At 43.9% G+C, this 20,212-nt stretch overlaps 1 protein-coding gene across 1 annotated transcript in view; it reads right to left on the reverse strand.

Moving 5' to 3' along the window:
- TEKT1 (tektin 1) overlaps positions 1-20,212 on the reverse strand; it is a 213,572-nt gene that overhangs the window by 132,955 nt on the left and 60,405 nt on the right. Inside the window, exon 4 of the mRNA XM_086958477.1 lies at positions 14,274-14,402. Coding sequence (XP_086814603.1) covers positions 14,274-14,402 — 129 coding nt within the window. The remainder of the gene's footprint in view (positions 1-14,273; positions 14,403-20,212) is intronic.

The following is a 20,212-nucleotide window of genomic DNA, read 5'->3' on the forward strand; positions in this document are numbered from 1 at the left end:
GCAAGCGGCGCGAGACTGCCTTATATGGGGGTGTCGATGCCTTTGGGTATACATTTGTCCAATAGAACCAGGCAGCGTATCTGGAATCATGAGTATGTGGATGTGTTCCGGCTACTACATAGGGATTTACAGGCAAGGGAAGGTTCCAAAGAGGAGGAAGCTGAATTGTCCCGTAGGCCCAAGGTACCGAAAACAATTGAAAATTGGACAGCGGCGTTCCTTATTTATGCCAGCGTGTATTGCGAACGTTATCCTGAGAGGGCGGTTTCGCTATTCAAATACATAGATGTAATCAGAAGGGCGCATTTGCAGGCAGGGGGATATGCGTGGCTAAACTACGATGAGGATTTTCGGGCGAGAATGAGTTTATTTAACGATAAGCCGTGGGGGGAGGTCGACCAGGAGTTGTGGTTACAGTGGTTGTCGGGTCATTCCTCTGCTAACACGATCCATACGGCTAGTGGGTTGCCGATTCCTTACCGGCCCTTTTCTCAGAATCCCGCCACAATGGGGGCGGGTAGTGTCGGACGGGGTCAGTTGCCCACAACTGGAGCTTGTTGGAGCTTTAACCGGGGTTCCTGTGTGCGCCAGTATTGTAAATTCAAGCACGAATGCTCTCAGTGCGGCGGCAGACATGCCATCTTTCAGTGCTTTCCCAACCAGCATCCCGGAGAGCATGGTAGAGGTCAGAGGGGGGGGCGAGGATCAGTGCCGCCTCTTATGCCAAAAGGCGCCTACCCCAATTAGATTGCAGGCCATGTTGAAGTCGTTGGAGAGGTACCCGGATGTGGAAGGAGCGGCCAAATTATTTTGGGGGTTTCGGCTCGGATTTAGGATCGGCTACCAAGGCCCCAGAGCCTTGCGATGGGCTGATAATCTCAGGTCAGCAAAAGAGTTGGCTCCAGTGGTGAAGGCGAAGTTGAAGAAGGAATTGGATTTGGGGAGAATCGTTGGCCCTTTCGCGGTTTGCCCTTTGCCCAATTTAATTGTGTCGCCCCTTGGTGTGATCCCAAAGAAAGCGCAAGGCGAGTTCCGCCTGATACATCATTTGTCTTGGCCCGAAGGGCAGTCAGAGAACGACTTCATCTCCACCACTGACTCTGCAGTGTCATATTCGTCAGTGGATGACGCGTTGGAATTGGTACGTAAGGCCGGGGTGGGAGCTGACCTTGCTAAATGTGACATTCAGGCTGCCTTCCGCCTGTTGCCTATTCATCCAGTGGATTTCGAGTTGCTGGGCATGTATTTTGACGGAGAGTACTACGTGGATCGTGTGTTACCCATGGGCTGTGCTATCTCTTGCTCACTTTTTGAAACCTTTAGTACATTTCTGGAGTGGTGTGTAGTCCAGCGCTCAGAGCACGTGGCGGTATGTCACTACTTGGATGATTTTTTTGTTTGTGGGCAAAGCGGGTACGGAACAGCGTGCCAGGGTTTTGGCCTGTTTCCAGGCAGTGGCTAAAGAGTTTGGTGTGCCTTTGGCTGAAGACAAGACGGAGGGTCCAACGTCCACGTTGACCTTTTTGGGTATAGAAATAGACACAAACGAAATGGTGGCTTGTTTGCCTCGTGCGAAAGTGCAGGAGATCAGGCTTTTTCTTCAGGAAGTTTTAGGTGCCAAAAAAGTGCAGTTGCGGCAAGTCCAGAGGCTTCTGGGCTACTTGACTTTTGCATGTAGAGTTGTCAGGGCAGGCAGGACCTTGTGTAGGCGTCTGGGCTTTGCTATGGCGGGGGCGTCCTTGCCCCACCATCACATCCGTTTGACAACAAAAATTAAGGAAGACTTAAGCATCTGGTTGCGCTTTTTGGATGAGTTCAATGGCATGTCCGTCAATTTTGTGACGGAAGACACTGTCTGGCCGGTGCAAATATTCTCGGATGCGGCCGGAGCCATGGGTTTTGGCTTGTTTTGGGAAGGCAGGTGGTGCGCGGAGCGGTGGCCGGCAGGGTGGTTACAACAAGGTCGCAGCATCGCTTTTTTGGAATTCTTCCCCTTGTTAGTAGCGCTGCAAGTTTGGGGTGAGGAGTTCAAGGACCGCTGCGTGCTGTTTCACATCGATAACATGGCAGTGGTTAGCCTGGTTAATGGGCAGCGGGCCAAAGATGCACGGGTGCTGCAATTGTTGCTGGCTTTCATGTTACGTGTTCTGCAGCTGAATATTGTTTTTAGAGCTCAACACATCCCTGGTGTCAACAATTCAATTGCCGATGCTTTGTCTCGTTGTCAGTGGCAGAGGTTTCGGGACTTGGCACCTGGAGTGGACTGATGCAGGACACCGATTCCGTCGAGCATGTGGGACCTGGGGAACTGAGACTGGCAGAGTTTGTTGAACAGTCCTTAGCTGTCGCCACGCGACGCAGTTATCAGCTGGCATGGTCTGGGTTTTTGGGATATGCGGCACAGCGCGGCAGAAACGGTACAGCGGTGCAAAATGAAAAGTTTCTGTGGGAGTTTGTGTTATATCTGATAGACAAAGGTTTGTCGCCATCCACCATTTCAGGCAAGTTGGCGGGAATTTCGTTTTATAGTCAATTGTTCTTGGGGTGTGAGGTTCGAATGGGTTTCCGTTTACAAAAAATGTTAAAAGGTTTTGGAAGGTCGGTTTCGCAGGAGAAAAAGTTGAGAAATCCCATTACATTTACCTTGTTACAAAAACTGTTGGGCGTTCTGCCCGTTTGCTGTTATGATGAATGGGAATGGACTCGATTCAGGTTATGTATGGTATGGTTGTTCTTTGGTGCATTTAGGATATCAGAACTATTGGGGTTGCGTAATCAAGTGGGGATCCAGTCATCGGATATCGAAATCCTGGGTAATGGAGTGTTGCAAATTACATTCAGGCAGTCAAAGACAGACCAGGCAGGGAAGGGGATGTTGGTGCGTCTGGGTAGGAGCGGGGTTCGGGGTTGTTGTCCGGTGGGGGAGTGGGAGTCATTTGTTGAGTCCGATGTCTTTCAAGAGGGCGGGATATTTCGCCATAAGAATAAAACACAATTGAATTGTTTCCAATTTTTAGCTGTGTTATGGAAGGCCTTGGTGTTGGTGGGGGAGAATCCACAATGTTTTGGGACACATTCTTTCAGAATCGGTGCAGCTACCGAAGCAGCGAGGTTGGGTTGGGGGAAAGAGGAGTTGCAGCGAATCGGGCGGTGGAAATCCAATTGTTGTTTTAAATATGTCAGGTTGTAAATGTTTAAAAAAAAAAATTAAAAAAAGAGAGGGGTTTTGAGTTGGTTACTGTTCCTTTTTCCATCACAGGTCGAGTGGCGGATTTTCCTCGGAAAAAGAGGACCTGGATTGTCGGCCATTCGATAGTGAAATGGGCAGCGAACTTTGCTGAACAGCAGCTGTGTGGGAGAGATCTGGGCTTGTATGGTAATGACCATGAGGTGATTTGGAAAGGTTTAGGGGGGATGAAATGGGGGGAGTTGTTCCCGGTTCTAAATAAAATGGCTGAAGTTTGGGGCATTCCAGACTTACTGATCCTACATTTAGGAGAAAACGATCTGGTTGACTGTTCTGGATTGGCTTTAATCAAGCAAATGAAACTTGATTTGGCGGTGATAAAAGACAGGTGGGAAGGGACCCGGGTAGTGTGGACGGAATTTTTGTACAGGAGCCAGTGGAAAGGAGCCAGGGTTCATGCGGCGGTGGAAAGGGCTCGCCGAAAAGTTAACAAGGCTTTGAAATCGTACTGTGTGGCAATGGGCATCACGGTCATCGCACACGAGCATTTTAACAATGAAATTTTGCATTTGTTGAGGAATGATGGGGTTCATCTCTTGCAGATGGGTCAGTCCTATTACTTGATGGAACTTAGAGACACTTTGGCCAATCTATGGTGTGTGGACTTGTGGTGTTCCAAACCAAAAAATTGAGTGGACAAACAATAAAGGCAGTGTTTTCCTTCACTGGGAATTCTTACAATGACTTGAGCGGTCCATTTATGACTTGGGAGGAAGGTTTTTGGGTGGGGCAGGAAAACTCAGAGGTTTTCCTGGGTGGCGTGTGTTATGGGGATTGGATAATCTAGAGCGGATTCATCCTTTCTCTAAGGGGGAGGGCTTGGGAGGGTAGGTTGGGGAAGAGATGGAAAGAAGAAGGAAAACATACGGATGGTATAAAAACAAGTCATGGTATTTGGAAATAAAGCATTGGAAATGGAAATGGTTTATATGGAAAGGTTAAAAATAAAGCAAAAGGTTTGTTTGGAAAAGTTTAGGTTGCGGGTCTGTCTTTGGCTGTCCTGGTAATAAAGGTGACCTTTTATGCTATATTCAGAGTTGTGTGAGAGTCCTTATTTGCGCGATGGGTCCCCAGGGGCACTTGGCAAAGCCAATGTCCCCCTGGGGTATTTCGCGCGACGGACGACCTCACGCGGCCTGATTGGGTGGTGGGAGGGGCTAGGTCCAAGTGAAGGGAGGGGAGGGTGGGTTTGACGTCACTCTGACCGAGTGAGAGGAGCGGTGGTGTCGTGTTTGACCCACCCACCCACCCTGGTTGCACAAATCGAGGGTAGGGTGTTCTTGTTTACTGTCGCGTGTCACTGTTTGTTATGTGTATAAAAAAAAAAAAAAAAAAAAACAGCGAATAAGATAAGAAATAAATATATAAATAAGTACATGCATAAATATCTCTGATATATGACAAATTGTCAAGATGTCACCTCAGGACACTACAGGCAGACTCTTTTTGTTGTGTTGTCGGCGTGTGTTATGGGGATTGGATAATCTAGAGCGGATTCATCCTTTCTCTAAGGGGGAGGGCTTGGGAGGGTAGGTTGGGGAAGAGATGGAAAGAAGAAGGAAAACATACGGATGGTATAAAAACAAGTCATGATATTTGGAAATAAAGCATTGGAAATGGAAATGGTTTATATGGAAAGGTTAAAAATAAAGCAAAAGGTTTGTTTGGAAAAGTTTATGTTGCGGGTCTGTCTTTGGCTGTCCTGGTAATAAAGGTGACCTTTTATGCTATATTCAGAGTTGTGTGAGAGTCCTTATTTGCGCGAAATGTCCGTGTGGACTTGCCTATGTGGGCAAGACAGAACGCAAAAGAAAAACACGCTTGATTGAACACAAGAGTAATATCTGCACAAAAAATTCTAAATCTTCATTGGCTACACATTGTAATTCTCATAACCACAACGCCTGTCAGTTACAGTTTCTGGTACTGGAGCAAACTCAAATACTCCTGCGCAGGGAAATACAGTGGATCAACTTTTTTTAAATGCAGTACATCCAAAAGGATTGAATGAGCGTGTAGACTTAAATTGTTTTCTTTAAAGTGACACACAAACTCTTAATTAAGTCACTTCATCAAAGATAAATTGCCATGTGAATATGTTTGACATGTTTAACCATCTTGCAACACATGAGCAAGCAGACTTAAATTGCTTTCTTTAAAGTGACACACAAACTGTTAATTCAGTTCCGCCATTGAAGATAAATTGTCATGTGAATATGTTTGACATATTTAACCATCTTGCCATATATATAAGTTATTCTCATGTGTACCATGTTTTGACATGCACAGTAGTTGTTATAACCATGATTACTTCTGCTACACTCTGTTTTTACTTGGTGATATCACTTCACATTACGTGAACATTTCCTGAAGCAGGTTATTAATATAGCGTACACTGAGTTTTTTTGTTTTCACTTTTTACAACATTTAAGGTTTTTGGTTGTTCCAGAAATATTGAGGATTCTATTGTTGACAGTTATTGTCTTTTTTGATTATCTCAAACGGAGGTCTTTCTTCCCATTACTCCTAACGATCCCGCAGCATTTTTGTATACTTTCTATCTCTATGGTTGAAGTCACGTGAGGCAGACCCCTGCTGATTTACTTCAGCACTGGGTTATGGAAATCGAATTAATTTGCGAGGACCCGAGGAGGCTCGCGGTTGAAAAACTCGGGGTAAGCGATGTTTCTGATTATTTAACATAGAGACTTGACAAAGAGAGTAATTAGATATTTATGCGTATTTTTATTCGCCAGCTGAACCCGTGCCAAACTCAGGAAACAGGACTCTACGAGCCATCGGATATTAAGTCTGAGTTTCCATCTGTTTTAACTTTTGAACCATGATTTTATATGCTGTTGTAAGTGTGGCTAGCCTGATACATTCAACAGCGTTTTCTTGTATTGATATACAGGTTTCTTATACTATAACTCGAGGTACTTTCCATTCGTGATGACTTTACACGAGCCTACCGATAAAATGTGTAAGTTTTTGGTTTCAGGTGACATTCTGAATAACTGTGATATAAGGTATGGGGTACCCAGGCAGTTGTTTATAATACCATGACATGATGTGTCAATTCAAAGTTAAGGTTTCTTTGGTATTTAGTTTTCAGTTTGCATCTAATGATTTTGTAACTTTTTTGTACTCATTTTTCATCAAAAACGTTATCGAGTGACACCATTCACTACTCCAGTTTGAAATGTGCACTTCGGGACATAAGGTACTCACCAGGGATGATATTTTCCTACGTATTACTCAACAATGAAAATATGATTTTGATTTAAATGCTAAATGCTGTGTGTTTTATTGATTACAGAAAAAATCCCCTGAAAAAGGGCAAGGCCCGAAATGCATTGGGCGCATGATTAAGAAACATGATGAATACAATCATTGTTTTGTAAAAATACATTTAAAGAAACTTCTGCATAAAGATATATAAATGAAAATTCAAGAAGCATTGATTACAATTATTGAAAGATATTCCAGAGTGCATCTTGGTGATGTTTTCCACTGTTTGGGATAGCGCTATTCAGAGTGTATCTATATGTACCCATATCAAACTCCCAAGACATAATTTTGTTTCCAGAGGCACACATACTAGCTACAAATGCTGCTTTAGAATCACCACAGGTACACAAGAGTCTTATCAATCAGGGTTTACCAAGGCATCCCAAGATTTGGTTATTCTTCAGAGAGTATTTCCCACTAGTGTGGTTTCTGTGGTAAAAGATTGATGACTTGAGTGATTTGTGATCTTGTCTGGGACGCTCAAGAGGTATTTGTCACATTAGTTAGCATATATGTGTTAGACCTGTCAGCCTTAGGGTGGACTTCCTACAAACGTTTTGCCTTCCTCCTACTTTTTTTTGCTGATCTCATTTTTGTTGGACTTAGGATTTAAGTAGCCCTTTATACATGTTTCAGGCATGCCATTGCAGCCTATGTGCAGTTATCTGCAATGTTGACCTGGCAAAATAAACCTTTTGCCAGACCCAAACCTTCCATTTTAAAATATATATGATACCCCTAGAGTATGCCTTGGATGGCCGTAAGGGCATGGTGCAATGTATTTTTATTTTTTTAGTTTTACTTAACCTGATAGTGACCAATTTGTAAATTTGTTTTTCACAAACTGCATGACCTGTCTCTCGCATAGCTTTACATTTTATGAGTGTCATTTAAAAATGGTAACATATAAAAACTTATGGTGTAGATGGATTTTAAATTACAATTTTAAAAATGCCACTTTTAGAAAGCTTTTTAGAAAAACAAATGCCAACCCCACCACTTTTCAGGTGCTCGAAAATTGGAGCAAACAAATCAAATTGAATTCCAGATTTGTTCGGTATATTTTATTTATACCCTTTACTTAGAAATTTTTTCAACATGTAAGATCAGACAAAATGTCTGAGAAAGACACTCAACATATAACACTTAGCATGGAACAATACAACAAAGTAATACAAATCACTAGAAAAATTACAAACAAACAATTATATGATACACCTTTTGTCTATTGAGTGCTAGCAAGCGGTAAATCTTTTGCACATATTCAAACAACACTCAATAAAGCAAAATCAGTATTTCAACTAGATGATAGAGACACGTTCAAGGAAAAGGCAGTATTGAAAGAATATATGAAAGATACAGAATTTATTTCTGAGTCTCACTGATTAATTAACTTATGTTCTTCAATTTTTCCTTGAACGTGTCTCTATCATCTAGTTGAAATACTGATTTTGCTTTATTGAGTGTTGTTTGAATATGTGCAAAAGATTTATCGCTTGCTAGCACTCAATAGACAAAAGGTGTATCATATAATTGTTTGTTTGTAATTTTTCTAGTGATTTGTATTACTTTGTTGTATTGTTCCATGCTAAGTGTTATATGTTGAGTGTCTTTCTCAGACATTTTGTCTGATCTTACATGTTGAAAAAATTTCTAAGTAAAGGGTATAAATAAAATATACCAAACAAATCTGGAATTCAATTTGATTTGTTTGCTCCAATTTTCGAGCACCTGAAAAGTGGTGGGGTTGGCATTTGTTTTTCTAAAAAGTATTATATGGTCCAGCCGACCCTACGTCCCGGGACCTATCTCCTTAACTGTTCAAACTTTTAGAAAGCTGGCATTTTCCTGCCTTTGCAATTAGTGCCAGTAGCCTGTCTCTTGTCACATGACTGAGTGTAGCTGATTGTTGAGCCTTGTGTATTCCTCCTAGAAAGCCACACACAATTGGGATCTTAGGTGTGCCTGGATGGGCCATCATTGGAAGGATGAGAGGAAGGAGATGGGATAGCCCCACTTACATTAGAATAGGCTGTGTCCTGCCTCCACACAAAGGGCTGCATACCCACTGTAGCTAATCTGGATCCATAGTGTAAGAACTGGGGTCACCAGTTCCCCGGGGGTAGCCTGGCATGAGCAGGTAGGCACCCGAAAGCTCAGGTTTTAAGTGACTACACAGCACACACCCACTGACACAATAAGTGCACGCGCAAGGATGGAGACCACAACACTGAGCTTGAGTAAAAATCCAATCATTTTATCTAGAGCAGTGCATCAAAGCTAAACATTTCATTAGGTTCCTTCCTCCAGAGAGCAATTCAGTATTCAAAATAACCTGTCGCAGTAACCTTTTTTTTTGTCCTCATAAATGCCATCAGAAAAATATCAACTCTAGATGGGCTTTGTCCGGGCCACTGACACAGACTAAATTGTTCCGCCCTGGAGTCTGTGGATTGCCTGCAGAGGTCACCCAGAGGTAGGTCGTCTCCAAGTCCAACTCCCATTATCGATGTACCTTGCCTCTTTGGGAGGACAGGACCACTAAACCTCTGGCATAATCATTGGACTCATTGTGTGTTATCTCTCAGACCATGTTTTTAATGGAGACCAGATCTTAATGGCACTTTCCCCGCCACACAACATGTCTAAGCGGCTAACTTCCATGATGTTCCTTAGACAATCTGCACATCTGGGAGGGTTTACAGATTTCCACTCCTTGCATATCTCTCTTCTGGCAATAAAAATAGCGTAAAAGATAAGCTGTGAGGTACTATTTCTAATGTCGTAGTCCTGGGGAAGGCCAAAGAGGATTAATCTGGGACTACAGGTGATAGGTGTTAGTACTACCTCCTCTAAAAACCCACACACCTGTCTCCAGTAACCTGTCTCCAGTAACTCGTAATTTCTGGGCAGTCGACAAACATTTGCCTATCGTCCGCGGCAAGGAGCCTGCATCTTGGACAAAAATATTCTTCCCTTGTCGCAGTAACCTTAGCATTAATCAAAGGCAGAACATTTCATTAAATCATTTCACCCAGAATGACCATTTCATTGAAGTAGTAAAGGGGGTAAGTCAATAAGCAATACAGTACATCTCCATAAATATTCTATGACGCCCGCCCCTGCAAGGAATTCAGTACAAGGCATTCAATTATCAGCTCAGTTATCAGGCATACAACATTCCACTATATCACTGTAGGCATTCAGGTACGATGGGCTCCTCATTAAGAATACGTAATGCACCAAGCAAGGGTACTTCATAACTCAACAATTAACTCCGGCATCAGGGTCTACCTTAGTCGACATTTAGCTTGAGTAACTCTCCCCTTATTCCAGGAGTGAATCATATTAGGAATCAGGCAACATGAAACAGTACTTTCCTATGTAGAACCAGACCCCTAGCCAGGGGTTAACTTCCCTTAGCTGAGGACCCGCGGTGGATTTGGGGCACTAGCCCAGTTCAGGGCCTTCCTCGGCTAGATTAGGGCTAACGGGGCCCAGTCACCAATTCTCTGTCTCCTGTGGCAGTTAATGAAGGCCACCGGGCCTGCACCAGTCCCGGCAGGGGAGGGGCGGCCCTGGGGCCCCCTTCGATCACCCTGGGGCCCCGTGTTCCCTTCCGCGGCCGCCCTCCTTGACCCCCAGGGGTTACCTTCTGGTCTTCAGCTACACCCGGAGCCCTTGCGGAGGTTCGCAGTGTCGGGAGGGCCCGGGCTTTCTTCGGGGCCCTCCAGCGAGGTTGCTGGCTATTCCTGGGCCTCCAAGCTCTTCCACGGCCCGGGAACCAATCCCGGACCCACAGAGGAGGAGCCGGGCTACAGAGACCAATCACGGGACTCGCCTCTGGGGCGCGCCAGCCAGGACCAATGGCTGCGTGGCGCTCGGAGGGGCGGGGCAGAGGTGTTCCCCCGTCACGTGGGGCAGCAGCTGGCTTCAGGCCTACCACGGCCTAGGCTCCTGACGCGCTGACAGAAATTTACTACGCCTGTGGGGCTGGGGGCTCCAGTCGTGTCACAGCCGGGCCGATGGTCGCGGCAGCCTCCCCAGAGCTCCGGAGGCCGGCGCAGGGACGGCAGAGTCTCGGGCCAGGCGCGGCCCACAAGCACACGGTGGCGGCCCTCTCCTGGCATCGAGGGCTGCCAGGGGGCAATCTCTGCGCTTCGCCGGGCACCGCAGGCGAGCGCTTGAAGGGACACACAGCGCTTGGAGAGGATCGCGTCTGGGGGCGGTTTACAGCGCTCCTTAGGGGCACAGCAGGGAAGCGCTTGAGGCAGTTCAGTGGGCTGGCGCAAAGGCAGTTCTAGGGCGGGCGGCCAGCAGTCTCTTCAGCCGGGGCAGATTACAACACTTATGAGGGGAGCAGGTTACAGCGCTCCTCAGGCAATTCAGCAGGGGGTGAGGCAAGACAGGAATTCAAACAGTTAAGTGAGGGGGAGGCAGGCGGGACCGCACAGGCCCAGGTGGAAGCAGGGAGTACGCAGGGCCAGCACAGTCAAGTACCTGGTCGATCCCCCAGTAGTCCTCTTTAGTACGGGCAAGTAGTCTTCTCGGCGCTTGGTTGGTTCTGCGCCCTTATGAGGTGGTTTCTTGTAGAGGGGGATGTTTGAGTTGGAGGCTTGGCAAGTTTCCTCAGGTCAATGAAGATGGTCCCTGGGTTCCCCTCCCGCCGGGCCAGATCAGTGGGCTAGCCTAGGATACCTCACTCTACTTGGGAGGCAGCACCTAAGCCCTGTCACTCCCAGTGGCATAGGTCCCTGACTAGGCCCTACCGCCTAAATCTCCTGCATGGGTCCCCCAGGTCAGTGATGCCCCAACTGACTAAAAAAACTTCCCTCCCTTGCTTATATATGCCCAGGTCAGGTGACCACTCTCTAAGGTGGCACAAATAGGCTCCGCCTTTCTTCTGGAAGGTTCCAGGAGCTTCCCCACTCTACCTATGGGCAGGCGATGGCAGGCTGGCATTGCAACAATGTATGGGGTCCCAGCCAGCTCCTGGCAACTAGGGTGCTACTAGAAAAAGACCACGCTGCAGTAGCAGGGGCCAGTGGCAGCCATGTTTGGAGTAGAGAGCACCTGCACCCTAACATGGATTGGCCATGGAAAGGTGCCCGGAGACCTAAGGGCCAACAAAAAAAAAAGGTGGGAAAAATGAGGCAAGGGCGAAAAAAATAGGGAAAGACCACCCTAGGGCTGACAGGTCTAACACATAGTATATTTGTTTTAAGTACTTGGAGCTATATTGCATTGTGTTCACTGCTGAAATAATATTAATGAGACTGAATATTATTGATGTTTTGAGATTGGAAATGCGATAGGAGTTTGATGATCTGTAAGAAATATATGTTTCAACCAGACCATGACTTAAACATATATGTATTATTGAATGCAGAACGAGTATATTTGTATGTAATTTTTATGTAATAAACAAGCACTACATTTTTTAATAAATTGAGACCATTATTAATGTATTTATGTCAGTAGAACCGTTCACCATATATCAATGTTTAGTGCATCCTAATTTGATCTTGCTGATAGCAGTGGGGTTATTGAAGTATTTAGGTTCACAAAAGAGTTTCTTTTTATTGTGGTTATCCACCCTCCCACCACCGGCCTACAATATATAATTGATTTACGGGTTGTTTGTGAATGTACAACACTGTGTGCTGTGTTGGTGAGTGTGTTAAGTAAACGCACAGGTGCTCACACACAAACACACACACACACGTATAAGCAAACATACAAAACAAATGATCGATTTATTGAAAATTAATGTTTTAATTACAAAGTGGTATTCTGAGTATAAAAACAGAACATATCATATTGCTCTATTATAACAGTGACTTCTGTTTCTGTACAAAGTAGGTGACTGCAAGGAATATCTGTTACTAATTTGAAATTACTGAATGATATAGTGACCTTCGTTGTTATATCCAATGTACTAATCTAGACACAAGCTGTAATATAATCAAACCTAATCATAGGTAGATATTTCTATATAGTTTAATTCCTGTAATTCTCCTACCAGGAGGGCAGAAATGATTTTGTAATGGATCCAGTAAGGCTGAAACCACTACAGGGACATACTTTCCTCACAACAAATCACATTGAATTCCTTCCTTCATCTTGAATGGTGGATCTAGTTATCTAAGAGGATATTGAAGCAGGCTTTTACAGCACCAAGCCCATCTGCCCCACTTTATAATCTGAGGTTGCTTCCCTCACGGTCAGCACAGTGGTTGTTCCAGTGGCCGCCTGGGTCCAGGGACTGGCATTCCACTTGTCTCTCTCACACGTACACTGAAACCATCCTCAAGATATTAGGAGCTGCCTGAATGGTTGTTCATGGCTCATTCCTGCTGCTTCTGGTGTATTCGTTCCATGAAGCGATGTACACCTTTGAGCTTAAACTTCAAGGTGAACATTTCTGTATGCGTCTTCCCTATTAATGCGAGAGCTTTAGATCTTTCCAACCTGAATTCCAGCATATGCAGGGAACCTGATGCCAGACACTACCTTATTTTGGATTAAGGAGGGCCAGGGACCTAAAGTATCATTTATTTGTAGTCTTAAGGAGCCAATCTAAAATGGTATCTGCTCTGCTGGAAACCAAGGAGGCCAAAGTCAGCTATAGGACTGAAGAGAGGAATAATGGAAGTCAGTGAGTTGCCATAAAAAGGGGGTGTGGAGGGGGGCGAATGGAGAGGTTGAGCCCCGTAGACCCCAACCCATCCCACAAACAAAAGGCAACTCCTGTCGCTGATAGCTCCTCTCTAAACTTAAAATGTCATTCCTTCCCAGACAGAGGAAAGTCAAGTGAAAAGTGCAGTTTCTAGTAGTGAATCGGAAACCACTAGAGGGGCCATACTTTAGTGCATCAGAGAGCGCTCCCGCTCAAATAAGCTCTGAGTTTAAGAAGCCTGTTAAATTGTGACCCCTGTGCATACACCTGTATGTGCAAGGATTGCAATTATAAGTGGAGACATGTTTATAACACCAGTTAAATACCCTTCTTACCCACCGTTAAGCTTCAGCTATTCAAATCTGCCACAATTTTGAGGGGAAAAAGCATTGAATGTACCAGAGTTTTGGTACGGTAAGCCCCAATATCCACATTATTCGCCAAAATGCTGGAATAGGCAATAACTGTGGCATTTGATAAATTATGAACACCTCATGGTCGGAATTTATTGGTTGTGATAACTCCGCACTTGCAAGCAGGTCCAAGTGAGGCAACAAACATTCGAGAGCCTCCATCTTGTCTCACCTGAGGGGCTCTTACCGGGTCAAAAGCCTTCAACATAGGAAGGGACACATCACTGTCTGTGGCTGTAGTGATGACACCTGCTCTCATTCTATTTTTCAGTGAGCTAATGATAGGTGAATGGATCGTAACTCCGTTTAAGTGACCTCATTACACTTCCTCCGATTTCTTAGTGTCCTGAAATATACCTTATTTGAATGTCTGGCACTGTAGGATTTGTAATGCATCGGAGGTTAGGAGCTAAAGGGATAAATATATGTGGCAGTCAAAACAGGTGGAAACAATTCTTGAATGACATGAACTGACAACTCAACAAAACATCAGCTCTTGCTGATTCAAATTTGGTGATCTGTGCTTTCCTAATTCTGTATTAGTACTAAGAACTCAATTGTAGAAAGAAGAGAGCATAACCCCACACACAGACCCGCACACAGACCCACATACACATTTAAGAAGAAGTGACCTGATATTTACCTTATTTGCTCAATGGTCTGTTCTAAAGTGCGTTGAAGTAAAGCCATAACCCCTTCGATAACTTCAACCTCCTTTATAAGTTCTCGCTCCACTTCATCATGCACCAAATCAATTCCAATGCGCTTTTCTCTGGAAACAGGAAAGAAATTAATTAGACTGTACAGTAAAGAGGGACTTGGTAGCTTTTCAGGCAAAGTTGTCATCCAAGTTTTGAAAAGTGAATAAAAGTAAATTCAGATAAATAGGACTCGTAAGTACTCACATGGATAAAGACCCGCTATACTAGTAGTAGGCCTCATGTGTATAAGAAAAGGGCATGATGAACTAAACAGTACAGAACCCTACCTGCAGTCCACAGTCAATTCTGCCGCACAACCGATGATGAGATATCCATAAAACACACATTTTCAAAGATAATGCTGTATGAGTCCATCGCTGTGCTCCATTACTTCCCAGGTAGGTTGGTGCTTTGGAAGTACCAGTACCATAACATATATACATTGCAGAATGTTGTTGCAAACCTCAGAGAGGTAGACGGACAGGTGAAGCATGCCTTCTGATAACTGGCAGCTGAGCTGACTGATGTACCGCATCAAATGTGGTCCTCATTGTGTATTTACAAGGGCATAGCTCATTCAGTGTAAATTAGGGGGAAAGGGGTAGGGTGTTGGGGGAGGTTACAAATTTCCCAACTGAAAAAGCAATAGTCTGCAGGATGGAGGATGGAGGAATGGGCTGTTTCCTTTAGGAACACGTTCAGTACTGATTTGCATTATGAGGGCCTGTGGCTAGAGTGACAAAGTGAGTGACATAAGATGGCTTGGAACACTACCACGAGTGATTGCGCTATTAGACTATTTGTAAGCATTCATTTCATCACCTTTTTGGTGTCTGATTGCCAGTAGTGATCCTGGGAACCTGAATCTGGTGCAGCTTTCCAACCTATTACTGACAATGTTTGTCACTTCCATAAAGTAGTACATTTGCACCCTTTCAATGAGTACTTTAATGGGTGTAGCTTTACTATATTTTTGGGAACCCAGTCACTATGTGTTTAACACCCTGATCTCAAAAATGAACAAGTTAAAACCTCTTAGTGAAATAAGAACAATGAGAAAAACCAACTCAGACATAGCAGACCAGACTCAGGGTCCCAGGCCCAACTACCAATTCAAGAACACATTTGAAGGGAAGTCACACACCCAAAGACCCGGCTGAAGCTGCACCCCTGCCCATCCCAACCAATCCTGGTATTTCTCTCTGGTAACACATGACTACCGTCACATACAACACAACAGCCCGTAGGCCACACCATGGGATCACTTATTTTAAATATATTTTCACACCACACACTCTTCTTTGATTCTGCTAAAAGAAGCCTTGATAGTAGAGTCGTCCAATCGGTGCACATGGGCAGGTCTCCATGTTTCAAATCCTTGCCTTTTACAAATCATTTTATCAAGTGACTGACGGCCCCTTGTACTAAGCCCAAGTTGCAAATAGAGAAGGATGCGCAGGCAAATTAATAGGGCAAGCCAAGCCGAGTCATGGGTCTGGCTTGGCTTTCAGAGTCTGTGCACAAGCAGAGCCATGAACACATTCGCCATATATATTGTGCAACAAACATAATGTAAACATATGATACAATCTCTTCAAAATTCAAAAACGTATATTTCTTTAACACGCTGAAGTGTTTCTCCTCAAATTATATCTCTGGATAGACAGAAATGTATTAAAAGCTACAGTTTTCAGAAACATTCATGGCTTGCCTAGAACTACATTGTCATTAGTGAACTAAGAGAAAAGGCAGTAGTTATGAAAACCCTAAGTGTGGACCTGATTCTTCTTATAGACAGGGCAACATGATAGTCTATTAAATCAAACATAATGGGAGCTTGCACATCGCACATCCTGAACTCAAGTATTCTAAACAAAAAAAGAGGCTCTGTGAAGTAAAGTATGTGCCTAGGATCACACAATTTGGACAAGCAGTGAAGCCCACATTGATTCCATGTAATAAGGGTTTCACATTTTTAAATTCTGCAACCAGATGGGTCTCTTTCTCTCTGTCTCTCAGCCTCTCCACTCTCTAACTTCCATTTACATCAGAGGTCACTATTTTGCTTTTAATTATTGGCTCACAATGAGAAAAACCAACACAGAGACAGTAGACCCGACTCAGGGCCCCCAGACCCAAATACCAAGCCAATAATACCTCTATTAGGGGGGTCACACCAGAAGCTACACCTCTGTGTATTTGGGTGTTGGCCCCAGCACAAAGAACTGTTGCCCTTACCTTCTATATTATTCAAGAAGTGGGTGAGGTGTAGTTTTCAGAAAGCACATATATGCGTGCATAGAGGGATTTCTTGCCATTAACAGAAGCTTGGGAAGGACCAGTACTCTCCCCAACATGCCTATTTTCCACTCCACCTTCTGCTGCCATCGTGCTTCATCAGTGTTAGCCATTCACTCTGATCCTAGTCCACCACTTTCAAAATACATGGCCACAATAGAAACATCAATCTTTTTGGGCCGGCCAACAGCAACTATAGCTGTGTGCCAGATCTTATTTCAGCAACACCAAAAACATTCAAAATGTTTCATTTGGATCATTCCCATCAGCCATGCTTAAAGAACACACCAATCACATTTCTGGTAAGCAAAAGAGGAGTAGTTTAATAAATGATTTGCTAGACTATTAGGGGTGTTGACTGCCTGCCTCTGGAGTGCTTCCCATTGCAGCTCATAGGCGGTTAATTAAGGTCCTTGTTCTGTACTGAAGGTGCACCATCAGTGATTTTGCACCCAAAAAGAACTGTGCACCTAAATGTGTTTTGCCTCTGAATGTGATTTGAGCTCCTAAAAGAGTTTCCCAGCACCTGCTGATGTTGCACCACTGGTGAATTTGTACGGCAATTTGTTTATGCATCAAAATGTGATTTTGCTCTAAAATGTTATATCACAATGCACATTATTCTGCACCAAATATGTCTTTATACCGAAAAGTGATTTCTACTTTATTTATTTATTTATTTTGACGGTCTTGTATAGCGCGAACAAGACCCTTGCGGGTATCAGAGCGCTTTAAAGGGCAAATATAGGTGGATGAAATGTACAAAACACAGAATTATGAGAGTACAGTACTGATAACTATTAGAAGTTAGCATATATCTACAAGAATGTATAAGTAAAAGTTCAGGTGAATTTAGACATGAGTATCAATTTCACTTCTTTATTTAAAAAGGCAGCAGATGGAATAAGTCTTGTTTCTGAGGGTAAGGTGTTCCAGATCCTGGGAGCCATTCCTGAGAAGGTACAATGATATTTTTTCTTCTTGGAGAAATGTTGTGGTTTAAGTAGAATATTATCAGAACTCCTGGTAGATCTGTTACCACCCGATAGTACTAGTTTCTCCGCTAGGTATCTATGAGTTTTGTGATGCAATGCCTTATGTGTCATACAGGCAATTTTTAAGTGGATTCTGGCCTCAAAAGGTAACCAGTTGAGGGCCTGCAGGTCAGGGGAAATGTAGCAGTTTCTTTTAATGCCAGTGACTAGTCTAGCGGCTGTATTAATTGTGGCTCTTAGCGGAGCGGTCGTTGATTTAGGAAGGCCACAAAGAGCGACACTCCCATATTCAAGTTTGGACTGCCTGTTTAGAGTCATTTGCGCGTATGAAGGGTTTCAATTTTCTCAGGGTATTTATCTGAAAATGTGCTCCTTTAGTTGTAGCATTAATGTGCCCTCTGCATATTTAGTTTATTGTCCAGGGTTATTCCTAGGGATTTGGCGTAATCGATGATGAGAGGTTGACCGTCAAGTGCAGTTAGGTGCTTAATCCACTCGCGGATGATGGTTGTTTGGTTGGGAGGAGCGATTAAGAGGAATTCTGTCTTTATTGTGTTTAGTTTTAAATGGTTCTAAGCTAGCCAGGTCTGTGTCTTGTGGAGCGTAGAGTTAAGGGACTTGTGGCCAGATGTAGGTATCCAAATACCGGTCGGTAACGGCCAAAAATACAGGTTTTCGGCCGTTACCGACCGGTATTTGGATACTGAGATGTAGGGCCACCTAAAATGCAGATTCAGTAATTTTACCGAATCGGTAAATTACTGAATCTGTATTTTTAGATGTAGGTAGCACTGTAATCAGTGCTACAGGGCTTAAGGAATTCGTTATTTACCACCAACTAGTAGTTGCAGACATACATCCTCTTGGGGCATGTATGTCTGCAACATGTGCAACCATACACGATTGAGGGGTGCAACAGGGTGTCAAAGTGACACCCTGCCACCCTTCAATGTTTCCCCCAATTACCGAATCAGTATTTACCGATTCGGTAATTGACATTCATTCCTATGGGCCTCCAGGCCCATAGGAATGAATGCAAATTACCGAATCGGTAAATACCGATTCGGTAATTACCAATTCTTACCGATTCTGTAATTTCAAAAGAGAAATTACCTACATCCCATTTACCTTCTCCTGAATACCGAATCGGTATGATTCGGTATTTAAGAGTAGGTAAATCGAGATTAGCTTCATCTGGCCCTTGGTGCGGTCACAAACTGCCATTTCTCTAGGGGAGCTTGTGCAAATCCCTGCACATGGTGTAGGGATGTTTAGGCCCAAAACCGTAGGTCGCAGAGGGATGGGGATCCTGCAAGGGGCCCCCATAGTCACTTTCCAACAGCCTTTCCATGTCAGCAAGCCCAACTTGGAAAGGCTGTTGGAAACCTACATCATAATCCCGATAGCGGAAACACAATCCATAAGGGATTATGATAGGTATACGACTGGGCAACGGGCTGGTCAGAACACAGTTGGTTTGACCAACCGATTTACACTCCAGCCGCCAACATTGAAATTCGGCGGTCAGACCTAAGGTGTCGTCGGTAAGCCTTCAACGAGCAGTCGGTGACTTACCAATCAACATCGTAATGAGGCCCTAAGAGTGGTTTTGCAAGCAAATGGTATTTTGACCTAAATTTTAAATCACTTAAAAATGAATCAACACTTGCTCATGTCGTGCCACAAGTGATTTTACTCATGAATGGGATTTGGTGCCTGAAGGTGACTTTGCACATGTAGTTAATTTGGTACTTAAAAGTGTTTTACAATTAAAGGGGACTTTGCACATAAGTGAATTTTTGCACATAAATGTTTTCCACACTCATACTGCTGTTGCGACCAAGGTAATTTTGTACCTCAATATGCTGTCAACTAAATTGGGCTCAATTAAAACTGGAATTCCCCTTTTTTTTAAAAGGACTTACTCTCCTGAAATGATATACTATTCTTTTTCTTCCCAAACAAAACAAAAGCCATTCTGTGACAAACGTACGACCTCAACTTACCATGTTCTGAAAAGAGAGCTATACATCACCCTATATGAAAATGGGAAGTTATGATCTGTAGATATCAACCTCCAGATATTCACCACTATGTTTGATATGCAATAGGCACTAAAAGCTTCTAGCATAGTTAGCAAAGTTAATAGTGATACTTTGAATATCGTCTCTACCGACACCATAGCATCTCGACAAGCTCATTTCCACCAGTTCCCCATCTTTAACCAACACACCTCTGTGGAAATAAATTCAGAGAGCATAATGCTAGCATAAATCATAACCTGAAACAAAGCTACTCTACCTCCTGCGAAGACCAAACTATTGTCAAATATTTGACTTACAGTCTTCCTGGGGTTATCACCCTTCAATACAGCCTCCTTCTGGGTATTTAATCACAAATGCATTAGAGTACTCTGCCTCCTAAGTCTGCAGTCTACCTTCGTTAATGGAAAACGTCTGCCTATTTAAGGTGGACCATCTAATATATTTTTTTCCTGTCTATCGGGGGTCAACACCAATGGCAGCCATTCTGCAAACCTTTCCTAAACTGAAAATAACTGCCATAACATCAGTTCCGTTCAACGTACA

This window comes from Lissotriton vulgaris, chromosome 2_1, assembly GCF_964263255.1.
Source record: "Lissotriton vulgaris chromosome 2_1, aLisVul1.2, whole genome shotgun sequence".
NCBI classification, from domain to species: Eukaryota; Metazoa; Chordata; class Amphibia; order Caudata; family Salamandridae; genus Lissotriton; species Lissotriton vulgaris.